Raw genomic sequence first — 16,432 nt, 5'->3', positions numbered from 1 at the left:
TCATTGAGTGATTTATTAAAGAACCTATTATTTTATTAAAATACCTTTTTAATCAAGTAAAACGCTAAATACACACAGTCACAATACAATGATTGTGTGATTTGACATGAACATTCAAAAGACACTTTAAATTAAAAGGTATATTTCTGAAGTATTTACAGTACATTGTGAAGACAGAGGAGAATAACATTCAGCTGTTGTATTAATATCCGGTCTTGACGTTTACGGCCCTGAGAACATCACGATGCGTCCGGTCACTTAGCTCCCGAGCTTCAGGGACTCAAACCAGCTTTGTGTCCTCAGCTGGACGGATCCTCTGTCTGCCCGAGCTTTGACCCACCGGTCAACAGGAGGTTCTCCACTCATATAGCCTGAGGCAAACGCATTAATGTCAAGTTTCATTTACTGGTTGGAGGTTTTCATGTCATTATCAGATGAAGACACAATGAATGGTAGGAGCTCACCAGTCAGTGTGGTCCGGCCGTCTGCGGTGTGTCTTTGTTGGTCATGCAGAAGAACCTCTGGGCTGACGTTCACCGCCACCCCGCAGAGATTTACACCAGCTCTAAATGAAGACGGGACACGCACACTCACCGCTCCTACACGACACAAAGATTAAAACAAAATCAGGAGTACAGGAAAAACTGGGCTCTGTCCAATGCGTACTTACCGTCCTGAGTGTGGAGGTCAGCGGTACCACCGTCTCCCACGTAGACATCAATGCTTCCGCTGATAGAGGAAACCTTCAGGAAACTATTTGAACCATCTGCAGGAGCAAAGCAAGCCTCAGATTTTGATAGAAACCATGCATGGGTCAGTGTGCAGCCAGCCAGCCTGCTTACCAACAACTGTATCCCCAGACTCGTTCTCCACTGTGGTGTTACCTATAACAAATTAGAAAACCAGGATTAGATAACCTTATCACTGCCTTCACTACACCACGCTGAATAGAAAACAAATATCTGAATACTTTAAGCACATCTTGAGTTGTAACACATCATTACATTACACAGCTGAAATTCACACTCAGGAATACAATGAAATTCTTATTCAATCAATTTTTTTAAAAAATATTTCACAGGATTGTTTGTGATCAATGATGTCACTTTTTACTGCTAACTTGACTTTATAGCCATCTTAAACCAAAATAGTTGAAAGGTTTGTGGTAAATTGGGACCACATTGTGCTTAAATCAACTGTGACTGGATCTGAGCCCGAGATTCCTTATGGCTCAGCTTTACCAAGAGATTTAACCTAAAGCAGCTGTGGACAAGAATGTACTGGAAACTCCTAAAGGCAGCAGTTGTTTTTGTGAAGAAGAAGTTTCTTCGAGCATTATTTTAACCCTTAAAATCAACAAGTCTGGTGAAGGTTATCGTAGATCAGCGTTTCTCAGTTCCAGTCCAAAAGGAGCATTGCCTTGCACGTTTTAGGTGTTTCCCTTCTGCCACACACCTGCCTTGAATAAGTGGGGGATTAACAGGATTTTGTAGCACTTTGTGGCATGAAGAGGAGGTCAGGCAATCATTTGAATCAGGTGTTCTGGAAGAGAAAATATGCAGGGCAGTGACCGCTGAGGACTGGAATAGAGAAATTCTGGCCTAGATCAATATCTGTGCGGTCAAATCTGGCATCTTTGGCTTACAAGTTTTCAATGTTTGTATGATTTAAGTTAGTGAAGGTCATACAAATATGAATAGCACTTTATTTATTATAGGGAAAAGTGACACTGGATCCAGAAAATGTGGACTAATATTTTATGTCCCTCTGGTGGGTTTATGGCCCTATTTAAGCGGATTTAGGAAGTCTTAGCATCTATATTTAGGTGGTGGTAATACACATTTAATGCAGTTAAACTCCACAGAAAAAGAAGGAGAGTATGGTTTAGACACCCTTACTCTGATACCCCTAAATAAAATTTAGGTGTCACACATAACTGTGCCAACTGAATATGGCAACCAAGACATGGCCGTCCAGCTAAGCTAACAGGCAGGTCGAGGGGAGCGTTAATCTGAGGAGCAAAGACCCAACGCTCTGGTAGGAGAATTAATTAGGAGGAAAACTATTATTCCTGTACAAATCAAATGTTTTTGGAACAGTGCAAAGAAGAAAGAAAATAGCAATCGAGCCATTCAGCCTAGATGCATACATGAATTAGTAGAAGTGAGAGACGTTTTCTCACCGTGCACATGACCCAGTTCTACTCTCCCCGAGCAGGAGAGCACACAGCTGGACTCGGCATAGACGGCTTTGACCTTCAGAGCTCCATGCTCCGTGGAAATGTTCATCCTGGTGCCTTGAAGCTTCTTGACATCAACCACCTGCAAAATGAGACCTCAGGTGACCGCACACAGATGTAAACACACACCACTTCAGATCAAAACATACAACATTTAACTCACTGCTGCTGACGGCTGCAATAGGATGCTGCTACCCCCTAATGGCTGTTAAGAATAAGACCGAAGTGCTGCAGAAACCCTGTCCTACTTACGCTGTCTCCCTTTGTGCTGATGTCCACGTTACCATGGATGGTGCCCAAACCCGTAACATGTCCGCCGTGGGACCTCACCTCGACTTGATGTCCCTGAAATAAAAACAAGAGGATGAGAAGTTAAGCCAGTTTCAGATATTTGAAGGTTTAACACAATCAATGACTATAAAACTGATGCATATCAATTCTTCACATGATTATTTTGACTATTTTAAGGCATAAAAATCAGTACAGAACTTTTGTTTAATCCCTAACTGGATTATTTTGCAAGTGTCTTTAACTTACTTCCCTTCTTTAATCACCATTTTTTGTACATTGAAGCCAACAATAAGAAAGTGGAAACTATAAGACACAATTTAGATAAAGATATTAAATAGTTTTTTCATATTTGAGTAAATATGAAAATGTGTATTTTTTTTAAAAACAAATCCTTAAGAACATTGTGTTCTTAATGTTTGAACATTACCCATATACTGTAAGTAATGAGCTTTTGCTAGAGATGAAATTAAGCATCTGTGACACAATCTCATCAAAAAACATCGTCTCCCACCACAGAAACATCCAAACTAAAGCATGAAATGGTCTACAATTTTATGAAAGATGGGACCACCACCAGCAAAGAACATGGCTCCCCAAAATTATCTCTGAATATGTAAACTTCCCACTGGACCTGACAGACAGCTGTGGCCCGGTCTTTAATGTGTGTGGTGGCTCTTGAAGTAGATTCACCATCTTCATAATCCTCTCAACACCACATCTAATCCTGTTGCTTGTGTTCCACTCAACTTTCCATTAATATACTTTAATACAGCGCTCTGTTACACTCCGCTTCTTTGGCAGTTAACTTATTTTGGCTTACTCTGGCGAGTAGTAACTAATTACATTTACTTTCTGAAAATAAGTACTCCTATTAATAATTTTCTCATGCCATACTCTTTACTTATACTTGATTAATATTATTTTAAACTAACGTTACTTTTACTTTAGTCAGATTTTGGCCACTCTACCCACCTCCAGTTATGTCATTGAACGGACAGCAAGAATGTTTTAACCCAAAAATGCCCCAGACTCAGATATTATGCTAAACTGAGGCTTCTTGTTTTTAACAAACTATATTGATGCTATTTTTAGGCCTGTTGTAGCATTTTCAGACAAAATGCTACAAATACTTTATATTGCTACTAAATACTCTGTACTTGTACTCAACTGTACTTGAGTACAATTTTTAGCTACTATAACCAAGTTAGCTCTGTCAAGTTTTTCTGCCTTCCTATCTATCTATCTATCTATCTATCTATCTATCTATCTATCTATCTATCTATCTATCTATCTATCTATCTATCTATCTATCTATGAGGAAATACCAACTTTAACAGAGTGAAGTAAACAGCTGCCCTTTTCTGTTTGCACTTTGCAGATATCACTCTCCATCTTCTTCACTTGCACGTTGCCTCCTCCCTCAGTAGTGATGAAGAGATCTGTCAAAAGCACGCAGGTTTATTATGCACGGATTCCATGCTTGTATGCGCAGCTACTGTATGTTGTAATTGTAAAAACTCACTAGCTTTGATTGGTGCGTCCATCTCAATCGTGACGTTGCTGTTCACCTTCTCACCAGAGATGAGCAGCTCCTGGCTCTGTCCATCATAGTGGACGTGCAGGTCCTCCATGCAGTCCCCCTGGTCACTGTCTGGACCGTGGATCGAGATCAGGGCTCGGTTCGCCTCGGGGTAGGCGTGCACGTCCAGCGGGCGGACGCAGATGTTGCAGCCCAACCGGGCCCTCACTGTGGTGAAGGGGCTGACGTCCAGGGCCCATTGCCGCAGGGGCGACGCCCCCACCCCGTCATGTGTCGGTGCTTTTGCGGGTTCAGAGCTAGAAAAGTGCCGCGAGGTAAGCAGGGGCCACCGGGGCGTAGTGACAGCCGTGTGACAGGATGTGAGGGACCAGCACCGCAGGAGGAGCCCCACAGGTCCTCTCTGAGCTGCTGATGTCCACAACATCTCCTCTGACCAGCAGCTGCTCTAAACGTCCAGCAGTAACACAACCTGCTGAGTTTCATGTGCAGTCATTCAGTCCGCATGCACTGTCTCACACACGTCCATGTTCACCGGGGGACGCGTGTCCTAAGCTGCTACTGAGACAACTAGGCACCGCTTGGATTTCAGATTAAAAGTCTGCAAATTCAAATTTACGATTTTTAAAAATTCCTAAAGCTAATACGGAAATAATTTAAAGTGCTGTAGCCAGGGCTGGCCCAAGGTAAGCGAAGTTTGCTCATAGGTAGCCATATGCAGTGACATTATTTAAAATATCAGTAAGTGTTATTAGCCGTTTCCCCATGATTTCTTGTGAACACAACATGAAGCTCGGTTCCTGTGGCTATTTAATGATCCTCTAGAACAGGAGCGTCAAACTCATTGTCATTTTGGGCCAAATCAAAAATCTGAATGTTCTTAAAGCGTTGGTTGAGCCAGAATCTATTCATAGGACCCATTACACTGTTAAAATATCAATAAATAGCAGTTTGTTTCAGCATTGAGTAAGTGAAAAAATATTGAACTCATTTTCAGTCCATCCAGGTGTTTTGTGATTGTTTTGTGGGGGTTTTTTGCAATCAAAATAATAGATTTTGTGGTACTAACCTGGAAATATTTGTAAGGAATTTTTACTATATTTACTCTAATGTATGATGTTAAATGTGACTTTTTATTAATCATAACCGTATAAATCACGGACTACAACTTGCCATTAAGTACGGCTGAGGCAGCAGTCACTTAAACCCAATGTTTTTGGCCAATTTTGAGAAAATTTGCTGCAAAATGTTGATTTTGTGTGGATTTTCCATGAATTTTATTGATTTATGAAAAACTGGAAAACTGGTGGTGAAAACTGGACTTATTGATGTAACTTGGAGTCTAGTGGGCCACTTAAAAAGCTACGGTGAGCCAGATGTGACCCCTGGGCCTTGAGTTTGACACATGTCCTCTAGGACAAGTGACAATACTCTACAACATTTCAATAGGAAGAATATTATTTTTGGTTCAACTTACAGGAAGAGCAAAGTGATTTAATTTAAAACCTTTTAGACGCCTAGACAATGTGGGCATTTATATACCAAGAAGCAAAAAATAAAGTTCTAATTCTATTTTTAGAAAATAAACCCTCATTTATAATCATCTGAAGATGAAAAATAACCAGGTTACATCTGTTCTTCAAGATTATGTACACTCAAACATCTTTGAGGTAGCTTAGTGTTACAATAAAACATTTTATTGGTTGTTAGAATATTTATTTCCTTTAACTTGGTGCTGTGTAGATTTTTCTTTATTCGGTTAGTAATACAAATTGATCGTCTGTATCCCAGTGGTTTTAATGTCATATGTACAAATGCACTTTAACCTTCTATAAATCTTTAGATATTTTAAATCATCAAGAAAAGTAAACATAAAACACTTTTCCTTATCCTCCCCAGCTAAATATTACGTGTTCCTTTATGCTTTTAATTTGAAGGGACAGTTATTCACTTTACTGTTCGGTCCAAGTTGCTTTGGCAAACTTCACAGACAGGATGTCATATTCTTGTGTAAACCTTGAACCGACCCCTTTCTGGTTTTAACCAATGGAAAAACAATGAAGCACAATGTGGATGACGTCAGTATTAGCGCAAAGGATTTAGGGAAATTGAGTCTTAATCCACAAGGTCCGAATCGTTGTTTTACACCCCGGTTGTTTTAAGGTTAAACAATACAAAGTTAGATCAAACTTATTTTGTTTATTCTAATTAAACAAACTGTATTACAAGACATCCCAGACCAATAAAAAAATGAATACCCGTCAGATTTACACTTAAATAGCTAATGAAAAATAACTTGTCTTCACTGTTTAAAAGAAAACCCGTTCAAAAGGAGTTATGAACGACACAAGACAATCAATAAGATGTGACCTTTGTAATGTAATATATTACCAAAAATACTGAGATACTTACTTTTACACAAATGAACTTTAATAAAATCTCATTCCTAATAGTCTTTCGTGTGTTCATACTCATCTGTAACAACTTCAGCTCTTCCGGGAAGGATTAGGAGGGCATGTGGGAATATTTGACCATTTTCCCAGGAAACCATTTATGAGGTCAGGTGGACAATCTAATCTAGCTCACAATAATTCATCCACCAATGAATTATTGGTGGATGAATTGAATGGATGTCCTCTCCAAAGTTGCTCATCCATGTATTTATGAACTTTGCTTGGTGCTCTGATGTAGAGTCACACTGGAAGAGATAGGAGCTCCAAGTTCTTCCTAAATAACCAGGAGCATGAAATTATTCATAATGTCTTTGTATGCTGGAGCTCTAAACCCAGCAGATAAAAAACAACTCCAAACCAGTCAGGCAAGAGTGTCCCCATTACAACCACCAAACTCAGACTTTTCCACTGGTGAGCCAGAGAGAGCAGGATTTTTTTTCCAGATCTAGAGTCTGGCTGCAATACGTTTCGCACCTGTGCTTTCAAGTCTTTGTATAGTACTTAGTGATGTGATAGCTTTTTATGCACTGCTCTAAAAAGCTAAAATAAAGAGAGTATGAAATTTGACTCTCCAGACAGATGGAGACTTCAGCCAGCATTTTCTCCGCTCTGTGATTTCAGGCATACCGTTTCCTAGGCAACTGCTGTTGTTCTCAGCTGCTTTCAGTATGTTTTGATACCAACTGCAATCATCAGTGTAACGTTTAGTAGTGGGAATATTTTATGAATGAGCTGATTTTACACGTGGCATCCTGTCACTGCACCACAGCTGAATTTACCAAATTCCTGAGCCGTCTGTATGCCTCAGTGCTAAATTTTACACCTGATGGTTTCTGATGGCACACCCAGGTATTAAATGATAGTTACTGCAGATTAAAGTTCTTTTAATAAAATGCCGGAGAAATTGGTAGAAGGGCCGGAGTTTTCTCAGGCTGTACACTGCTGGCTAGCTGGCTGAAAGAAAGTAACACCCCTTTCCCCCTTGTTACAAGTCAGAGAAATTCAGCTGCTTGTAAAGTTCTCTTTGCAAAAAACACTCAACATATTGGCATAAACTCCTAAGGACAGAAATACATTACACTAATGCCGTTTTGAAACATCAATAAAAATTTATTATGTTTACCACAGTAAGCATATGTACTTGAAACACCCTCTTCTAAATTAAACAGATAGGCTATTATTTATATTTTAATTACATTATAATTAGCTTTTGACAGTATTTGTCATAAATAATGCATTTCTGTTTTCTATTGAAATATTACCAGTATAACATAACTTTTTCTTTTTACAAAACTTATTAAACCTGCCCATACCTATTTGTAGTCATAGCAATGGCTGGAACACCTGAATTCAATTATTTGTATGGGTGTTTCTTAATATCTTTTGGTAAAATAGCTTATCATCCGTTTCTGTAGTCTAGTAAATTAAACCACTTTGCTGAATTTATGGCCACAAGATGGCAGCACTGAGTCGTTGTTAAAATGAGTGGAAAGTTCAAAAGATTCGTAGAAACCTGGACAAAAGCATTTAATGTTCGCTTTATTAACGCGAGCCAAAGCTCTTTGGTCTGGTCATCATCCTGACTGATTTAAAAGACTGTCTCTCATTGGTGGGGTAGTACTCTGTAGATATGTTGTGCCATGTTCCCCAGAAAATCCCGTCCCGAACTCCTTTATACTTCCCAAAGTAATATTTGCCGTTGAGGTTTGCAGCCATGCAGGCATCAAACCACCAGCCGGAGCTGTAGTAGGCCCCGCAGTTCCCGGACGGGTACCGGTCGTTGTCCCTGTCAGGGGTGGTGAACGCCCTGTTGTGGTGGTCGTAGGTTTTGCTGAAGCGCAGAGCATCGCCTGCGGTACCTGAGTACCCGCCCACCGTCAGTCTGTAGCGGAGCCGCTCGCTGGCAACCCTGAAGTGCTCATACTGCGCATGCTCAGTCACTCCATCGAAGTCCTCCAGCTCCACCCGCAGCTCCATGTCCCTGTCCCGGGTCAGCAGGTGCATCTTGTTGTTGCCCAGCCAGAACTCTCCTCCGTCCAGCACTCCGAAGCCGGCCTGATACTCCACCCAGGAGCGGTTGAAGCTCACGCTGCCGTCCTGGCGGCGCTGCAGGAGGGTCCATCCGCCGCCATCCAGCTCCATGTCACAGAACACCTGAAAGCTGCTGCTGCGGAGGTCAGGGGTCACCAGGTAAAGTCCGCTCCTGGTTTTTCCTCTGAGGAGATGGTCTGAGCAGTCTCTTATTACTGTGGAAGAGGAATGAAAAAAGAGAATTTAACTAATTGGTTGCAGTACAGAAACTGGTCCCTGCAGGTGGCAACATTCTCTTGGAGCTCTGGGACTTTCCTGAAACATTTCCTTGAGGAGGTCAAATGGCAACAATGTTATGTGGAGGACCAAACAAGCCAAACATAAAGATGAAAATATGTGACTCAAAAAATACAGTGCTTCACTAAAGTATTCACAAGATTCCTGTGTACCCTTTCACATTTGGTAGCATATGTGATGTATTTATTAGGATTTTATGTGACAGACCAAGTCAAACTTGCTCATTATAGAGACGTGTGTAGACATTTATTTATTTCTTCTTAATTTTGACAGGTTTGGTCCTCCAGAGCCACATATAGTGTAGCTACCCCTCACAAAGTTCTGATGACTTTTCAGTCATTATATGTTATAAAGTCACTCTAAAGTCATACACAAGATGTTATATATACTTTATATAACACGTCAGTGATTTAAGGTGTTGTATAGATTTTAAATAGCAATTAGCAATTTCTACTAAAAGCCAGAGAAATTGTAAATTGCATGAATTTAATTTACTGCTTAATTTTTAAATCATGTAATCATTAACTGGCTAATTGTTTTTTCATTATTTATTCTTTAACTCATCTATTTACTTTAGGATTATTGATTTATACAAAGTTATATTTTACATTAATATGGGGTGAAAACAATTCATTTATTGTAAGACAGATTTTACAGAGCAACAATTGTTCAAACTGATTATTAATAATTTACTTTATTGAGCAATCTATTTATTTCTATACTGAGTTTGGCAAGTTTGGTTGGTGCTCATAAATTTAAATATTTATATACACAGGTTTTAACAAAAACATAAAGAAATTGAACTTATAACTTCCTTGCCTGCTATATATTTAACTCAACATATAATCTTCATAAATATTATCATAATTTTTTTGAGTGACTTTTCTATCATTCTTTATTTTTTTAACTGATGTATTTCTTGTTTTCATTTCTTATTTTTCTGTGTTTATTTTCCTATTTACTTAAAGCAAGCAGACTGACGCAGTGAAAACAATTACATGTTTGTTTAACTTCACCTGTAATTTAAGTGAGAAGTTTATAGTGAGGAGTTTACAGCTTGTTTAAATAAAATCCGGCTATTTTAACTCGGCGAGTAAATTATCAGTAATTACTATCACTGATAGCTGAATCACTGCTTCGACTGAAGGGTGTTTTAAAGCTGTTGGCCCTTGCATTGTTGTGGTGCTAACCTCACAGTCGTGCCAATCTACAGATTGTGCACACATGCAGATTCCTCCTGATGATGTATGGCACTAATATGATCTCAGACCACAACATAAAGTCTACTTTCTGATTAATTGTGTGAGGCTCCTTAGAGTTTATTGTGTGGTTGTCATACTTGGAATTCTTTTATTTAAGTTTCCTTTTTAGATACACACATACTGACCTAATTGCTGTGATGCATACAGTTTACTCATTCTTTGTTTTTACTGTTAAGTAGCTTGAGATTTCCTTTCGTTTTCCAGTTGAATGAATGTGTCTTAGATAAAAGTGCCCTTTTCAATTTACTGCAATAAACACAGTTGAACAAGAGAGGCTAAATTTTCAGAAGGTTTCTTGTAAATGTGACAAGTATAGTAAACCATGCAGAAATCAGAAAAGTAATCTCTTGCCTGCAGATGTTGGCAGTTTCCCGTGTGTCCTCTCAGGCCCCTCGTCGGTCTGGGGCTCCTTTGGAAGCTTGTCTGGTCTCCTGTTAGGAATCAGGCTGTTGTTGACAAACGCAGGCACCTGGTTGATTTTCACACGCAGCTCTCGTGGACTAGGAGTGGACATTTCTGCAGGTGGGGGCTCAGGGCCAGAGCTGGAGGAGGTCTTTGACCTGAACTTGGGGCTGAGTGTGGAGGTAGTTTTCAAACTGGGAGGAGATACTGGGCTTGCATGGGGACTTTCTTCCTCATGATGTGTCTTAGCCTTAGATTTGGGAGCTACGTTCAGCTGTGTTGCTCCTGGACCAGTGCTAATGATAACATTTTGGAGAATCCTACGGTTGGTGTCGTTTGGTCTTGTTGTCATTGGGGCAGATGACAGCAACCCGGCTGTTTGTGGCCTCGGATCAGACGTAATCCTAGTGTTTGGGCTCGATGTGAAGTCTTCGGGTTGGGTGTGAGTGGCAGGGAAGTATCCATTTTTCAAGCTGTTTGAGGTCTTTGGACTTAGAGTTATGGTCTTCCTCACACTTGTGTTGAACTCTGTTTCCCCCTGGGTATGACTCACTTTAGCAATTTGTTTTTCAAGGCCAGATGTAGGTGGCATGTCAGTATGAGAGTTTTGGATATTTCCTGAAGGAACCCAGCTGATCTGAGGTGGGTTTGTATTGGTTTGGGGACTTGGCTTTGGTTCCACTGCTTGTTTTGATCTCTGGACATGTTTAGCTCCTGGCCTGAATGTAGGTCCTGTTGATGGTTTGTGTCGAAATGGATGCCTTGGCCTGGATGTTTTGTTGTGCTCTGATTTTATGATTTTCTCGGGTACAGATATTGGTTTTAGATTAGTCGTTAAGCCAGGTCTCGGGGGTTTCAACCTTGGATTTGTTTGTTTGGTTTGGTTGATTTTAAGGTTTGCATTTATTCTTGTTTTTAAGCTTGGATTGACCTTTGGATTTTTCTGGGTTTGTCTGTTCTCTTGACTAGGTTTAAGTGTTCTGCTAAATTTAGGTATATTACTGCCAGGTTTGGAGCTTTGGTCTGGTGAGATTTTAGCTGAATTGGATGTTGAGTCTGACTTGTTTTTATGCTCCTGTTCTTTACTCTTTGACTCTGATGAAAGTTTTGGGTTGGATTTTGGTGTTGCTGTATCACTTTTGTCTGACTTAAACCCTTTGTTGTTTCCTGGGTTTTGTTTAGCTCCGTGACGCTCCGGGATGGTCTTTGTAATCTGATCAGTTGTTGCAGTAGCTAGAGCTGATGTAGATGTTTCTTCCGATGCTAAACCTGGTTTAGATGTTGGTTCCTGCAAAGATGCTTCTTCAGACTTTTCCCATGACTCTGTTAAAGGTTTTAGTCTGTTTTCATTTTTGTTGAATTTAGTCCCATGAGAATGTTTAGTTTGAGAGTCACTGTTGGTGGATTTCTTTCTTTGATTAGGGACTACAGGAGCTAAATCCAGTGTAGGCCTGGCCTCCTGGAAAGATATTTCTTTAGACTTGTTCCATGTTTTAGTTGATGGTTTTTGAGATGCTGTCTCACTTTTGTAAAATTTAAACTCTTTAGAAGTTTGAGTTTCAATATATTCATTGTTAAATGTATCCATATGATCAGGTGCCATCGTTGCGAGACCAGGTGTAGATGTTTGTCCATGTGCTAAATCTGGATACAATTTGGCTTGCTGCAAGGAATTTTCCTCCAACGCCTCGGGTAAAGGTTTTTGCTTGGGTTTTGGGGTTGCTACTTTGTTTTGATTTGATGTAAAATCATGGATTTTTTCTGGGCTTTCTTTAGTTTTGAGATGATATTGACTGGTGTCAACCACCCAATAAGTTGTTGCAGTAACTAGATCTATTGTAGATGTTTCTACAGGTGCTTGACCTGGGTCAGATGTAGGTTTCTGAAGGGTTTTTTCTTGAAACATGTCCCTTGAATCAATCGATGGTTTTTGTGTCACTACTGGACTTTGAGAGTCTTGAGAAGTTTGAGCTTTAAGGTGTTTTTTGTTGTATTTGTTAATTTGATCAGGGATTGTAGTTGCTTGATTTGGTGCTGATGTTTGTCCAGCTGTTAAATCTGGGTAGGATGTAGGTTCCTGAATGTCCTCAGACTGGTCCACTGACTCTGGAAAAAGTTCCTGGATTGGTTTTGAGGTTGCTGTTCCACTTTTGTTAAACTTAATCTTGTGAATATTTTCTGGTTTAAGATGATCCTCACTGGATTTTTTAATCTGATCTGGGCTTGTGGTACCTCGATGTGGTCTTAAACCTGGATTAGGCGTTGGTTCCTGCCAGGACTTTTCTTCAGACATGCCCACTGACTTAGTTGAAGGTTTTGCATTTCCTGTTTCACTTTTGTTAGACTTAAACCTTTGGATGTTTTCTGATTTGTGCGTCTCTTTAACATGATCCTCACTGGATTTAGTCATCTGATCAGAGTGTTTTGTTGCTTGATCTAATACAGATGTCTGTCCAGGTGTTAAATGTGGATTTGATATAAACTCCTGCAAGGAATTTTCATCAGAATTGTTTGCTTTCTCAAATTTATACTCTCTGTTATTATCAGGCTTGTGTTTAGTATTGTGGCTTTCCTGGCTGGATTTATCCATGTAATCAAGTGTTGTATTAGCTCGATCAGATATAACTTCCAGTCTAGTTGTTAAGTCTGAAGGGTTTTTAGACTTCCTTGAGGGATTTTCTTCAGATTTATCTCCAACGTGGGTTAAAAACCTTTGGTTTGGTTTTGGTGAAGCAGTGGTTTCACTTCTCTGTGATTTAGGCTTGCTAGGTTTAGGCTTGGGTTTGTGTTTAGTTTCAGGAATTCCCAGACTGGATTTGTTCATCAGGTGATGGGTCACAGCAGGTTGATCCGGAGCAGATGTCCGTCCAGGTCTTACATCTGGATTTGATTTGGGGTCATGTGAGGGATTTTTACTTGATTTGTTCAATGGCTCAGTTAACAGCGTTTGTTTTGGAGTTTTTGTAGATGTTTCTATTTTGTTAGATTCAGAAGAAGATTCTTGAGTAGATTCTGGCTTGCTTTTGATTTTAAGGCGATCCTGGCTGGAATTTTTCTTCTGATCAGGGGTTACAGTAGCTTGATCCGGTACATATGTCTGTCCAGGTGTTAAATCTGGATTATATTTGGGCTCCTGCAAGGAATTTTCTTCAGAGACGTCCACTGCCTCAGTTAAAGGTGTAGCTGTTTCAGTTTCAAACTCTTGGGAATGCTTAAAGTGATTCTGAGTGGAGTCATTGGTGTTATCGGGAGATGTATGAGGTCGTTCAGCAATGTTCTGTTGTCCAGAGGTTAAATCTGGACTGTTTGTAATCTCCTGTTCCATATTTTCTTCAAATGTGCCCACAAATTCATTTGAAGGTATCTGGTTTGGTTTTGGTGTTGATTCTGAGGTAGGTTCAGGTTTAAATGTTGGGATTTTCTGGATGTATTTGCTCTTCGGGGGATTGGCTTCATCAGTTGGATTTGATGAATGATTGGGATTTTGTAATATAGTTGTTTCATTTAATGTTTCTACACCCAGCCTTTTGTCTGACTTTTGGTCAGGTAGGTCAATAATAAAAACATGAACAAATTTTTTTCCCGGCTTTAAATTTTGGTCAGTATTTGAAACGTTGCCAGACTTTCTATTGGTTAATTTATATTTACCTGCATGTGTCGCATTTACAGCTGGAGGTCTTTGAGCTGCAGGTCTCTGGACAGCAGGTGAAGCGTTTTGCTTTGATTGTGTCTCATTTGCTCTTCCTTCCTGTTTATGCATCAAATTGCTTTTGAGATTTTCCTCAGTTGCTGAAATATCAGTGCTGTTTTTTTGGCCGGTTTTTTTATTTTGGATTTGTTTTGAGTCTTTGCCAGGTTTGAATTTTACACCTGTGGATTTGTGAGGCTTATTCCTTTGGTTGAGTTTAGGTTTCTCCTCTGTTGAAGGACCTTGATTTGGTTTATGGTCATTCTTGGCATTCCTTAGTCTTTTGTCCAGTTCAGGCTTAATTCCAGATTTATATTTTTCACCAGGCTTCGGAGCTTGGACTGGTGGAGGTTTCAGATTGGTCTTGGGTTTTGAGCTGATGTTCTTCTTTGGTGCCTCATGACTACGATCTGTAACTCTGAATGATGATGTTATGAATACAGTGTGAAGAGGAGATGAGGTGGTTGGAGTTGTTATGGATAACTCTGCATCAGCGATGGCTATCTGCTGTCCTGGACCACCCACTGTGGATATTGTTTCTGTTGTTGTAGATAGCCGCCCCTTACCTTGGCGTTGAGGCTCAGTAACACCAGCTGCTCCGGGCTCTGTGCTTCCCGTTAGTCCATAACCAGCTTTTGGGTCACGAGTGACATCTGTGATGGAGCTTAAAGTGGAGCGGAGTAGAGAAGGTGATGGAAGAGATGATGTAAAGCTTTTACTGTCGCTCAAGTCTGGCCTTGAAGTTAATTCTGTTGTAAGAGGAGTCGGACTGATCGATAAAAAGTCTGTCTTTTTAGTTGTCTTGCTGGATGATGTTTCTCTATCGTCATCTCTCTGCACACTCTCCGTTTTAATCTCCCTCCCTTTTTCTGCGAGCCCAAACCTCTCCATCTGCTTTGGTTTCTTTTTATTTGGGTCCACTTTTACTCCCTTTTCCATTTCAATCTGCCGCTGTTCCTTATTTATATTCATTGTGTGGTTCTTAGACATCTTTATTCTATCAATGGCTTCAGCTTCAGTGTTTTTTTCCACTTTTGTCTTATCTCGCCATATGGGATGGCTAGTTTCTTCTTTTGTTTTTTCCTTGTTTTTGTCCAACAGATCTTGAATTTTCCTTGAGCTCCCTTTGGGATTTATCTCAGCAGTCTTTCCTCTTGTCACATTAACAGATTTTATGTTTCCACCAGAGGCTGGCGTTTTTAATATGTCCTCTCCTCTTGAGCCCTCAGTCACAGGTTCTCCTCTCCCGTTTTCCTTTACAACTCCCCCTGTTTCCCATTTGTTCCAGTCTTTCAGCTTTTTTTCCTCGTTACTTCCGCCCATTGTTTCCACCTTAACACCATCTTTTCCACACTCCTGTCTGAAATTTCTCTCATTCTCTTCAAGTCTCTTATTCAGCCAGTCCCCCTCATCCTCATTCGTGATCTTACCTCCATTCAGCTCTCCTTCATTCTTCCTCTCACAGTTTCTCGCAGCTTGACCACCTGCACAATCTGCACACATTTCCCTCAGCTCATCGACGCTGTCCTTCAGTTTCTGCAGGTCCTGCATGATGTTCTCCAACTCCAAAAGATGTTGTGGCAAATGAACAACCAGAGGAGGAAGATCGATGTGGAAGGGGCACGTGTTGTCGTGGTCCCCCGGTCTACACGCTCCTACCGGTCTCAGAGTCGCAGCACAGGGTCCAAATCTCTGGTCACCCAGGAGGACTGCTTCCTCCGCTCTGGTCCGAGAGAGACTTGAAAAGGCCAGCAGGGTCCCACACACGCAGAGCGCTGTTAATCTCATTGTGTCTTGTGAAGAAAGAGTGAAGATGGAGGAGGGAGAGGGTGTAAAAAACACCCAACTGTTAGTGAAGTGCAGCGACAGTGGAGAGGAGGAGATGAGGTGGGAGGGAGAAGAGGAGGGAGGGAGGCAGATGAAGCCGAGCCGCAGAAGGACAATCATCTCAGCGGATTGGGTTTGGGAGACAGTAGATGATGCAGAGCTATGACAAATTTTAAAAGTTTCAGTTGTTTTTTCTTTTAATTACCACTCTTGAGTTGATTTATTTATTTCAAACAGGCTTTTAAAAACAAGAAACAAAAGCAAGGACAGAGAAAACATGTGCATACATAACCAAAAACAAAATAATTGTTTACCACTACTTTTCTGTTTGAAATGGACTAGGAAAAAGTGAACACTTAAATGTTTAGACAGAGACACATGTGTAGTTCATTCGATCTAAAATGC

The 16,432-nt window shown here is 40.4% G+C and overlaps 2 protein-coding genes across 2 annotated transcripts; both read right to left on the bottom strand.

Moving 5' to 3' along the window:
- Positions 1-11: 11 nt before the first annotated feature.
- fam185a (family with sequence similarity 185 member A) lies at positions 12-4,615 on the bottom strand. Its single transcript, XM_005810514.3, has 8 exons — positions 4,053-4,615; positions 3,860-3,969; positions 2,492-2,584; positions 2,183-2,321; positions 843-884; positions 671-766; positions 465-599; positions 12-371 (listed from the first exon to the last, which is right to left on the bottom strand). Exons 1-8 carry the CDS (start codon positions 4,492-4,494, stop codon positions 259-261), a joined length of 1,170 nt encoding a protein of 389 aa, XP_005810571.1. The 5' UTR covers positions 4,495-4,615; the 3' UTR covers positions 12-258.
- A 1,574-nt stretch (positions 4,616-6,189) lies between these two features.
- Positions 6,190-16,039, bottom strand: LOC102228227 (mucin-5AC-like). Its single transcript, XM_023326201.1, has 2 exons — positions 10,462-16,039; positions 6,190-8,766 (listed from the first exon to the last, which is right to left on the bottom strand). The coding sequence occupies exons 1-2, from the start codon at positions 15,986-15,988 to the stop codon at positions 8,063-8,065; spliced, it is 6,231 nt and encodes a 2,076-aa protein (XP_023181969.1). The 5' UTR covers positions 15,989-16,039; the 3' UTR covers positions 6,190-8,062.
- Positions 16,040-16,432: the final 393 nt, after the last annotated feature.

Source organism: Xiphophorus maculatus, chromosome 2 (genome assembly GCF_002775205.1).
Source record: "Xiphophorus maculatus strain JP 163 A chromosome 2, X_maculatus-5.0-male, whole genome shotgun sequence".
NCBI lineage: Eukaryota > Metazoa > Chordata > Actinopteri > Cyprinodontiformes > Poeciliidae > Xiphophorus > Xiphophorus maculatus.
The sequence above is the reverse complement of the archived record's forward strand: the minus strand, read 5'-3'. Positions and strand labels throughout refer to the sequence as shown.

Coding starts and splice junctions, on each gene's coding strand:
- LOC102228227 (XM_023326201.1), bottom strand. CDS start 15,988: ATGAGATTAACAGCGCTCTGCGTGTGTGGGACCCTGCTGGCCTTTTCA. Junction 8,767..10,461: donor GAAACTGCCAACATCTGCAG/GCAAGAGATTAC, acceptor CCTCTTCCACAG/TAATAAGAGACTGCTCAGAC.
- fam185a (XM_005810514.3), bottom strand. CDS start 4,494: ATGTTGTGGACATCAGCAGCTCAGAGAGGACCTGTGGGGCTCCTCCTG. Junction 3,970..4,052: donor GGACGCACCAATCAAAGCTA/GTGAGTTTTTAC, acceptor TGCTTTTGACAG/ATCTCTTCATCACTACTGAG. Junction 2,585..3,859: donor GTTTACTTCACTCTGTTAAA/GTTGGTATTTCC, acceptor TTTTTATTTCAG/GGACATCAAGTCGAGGTGAG.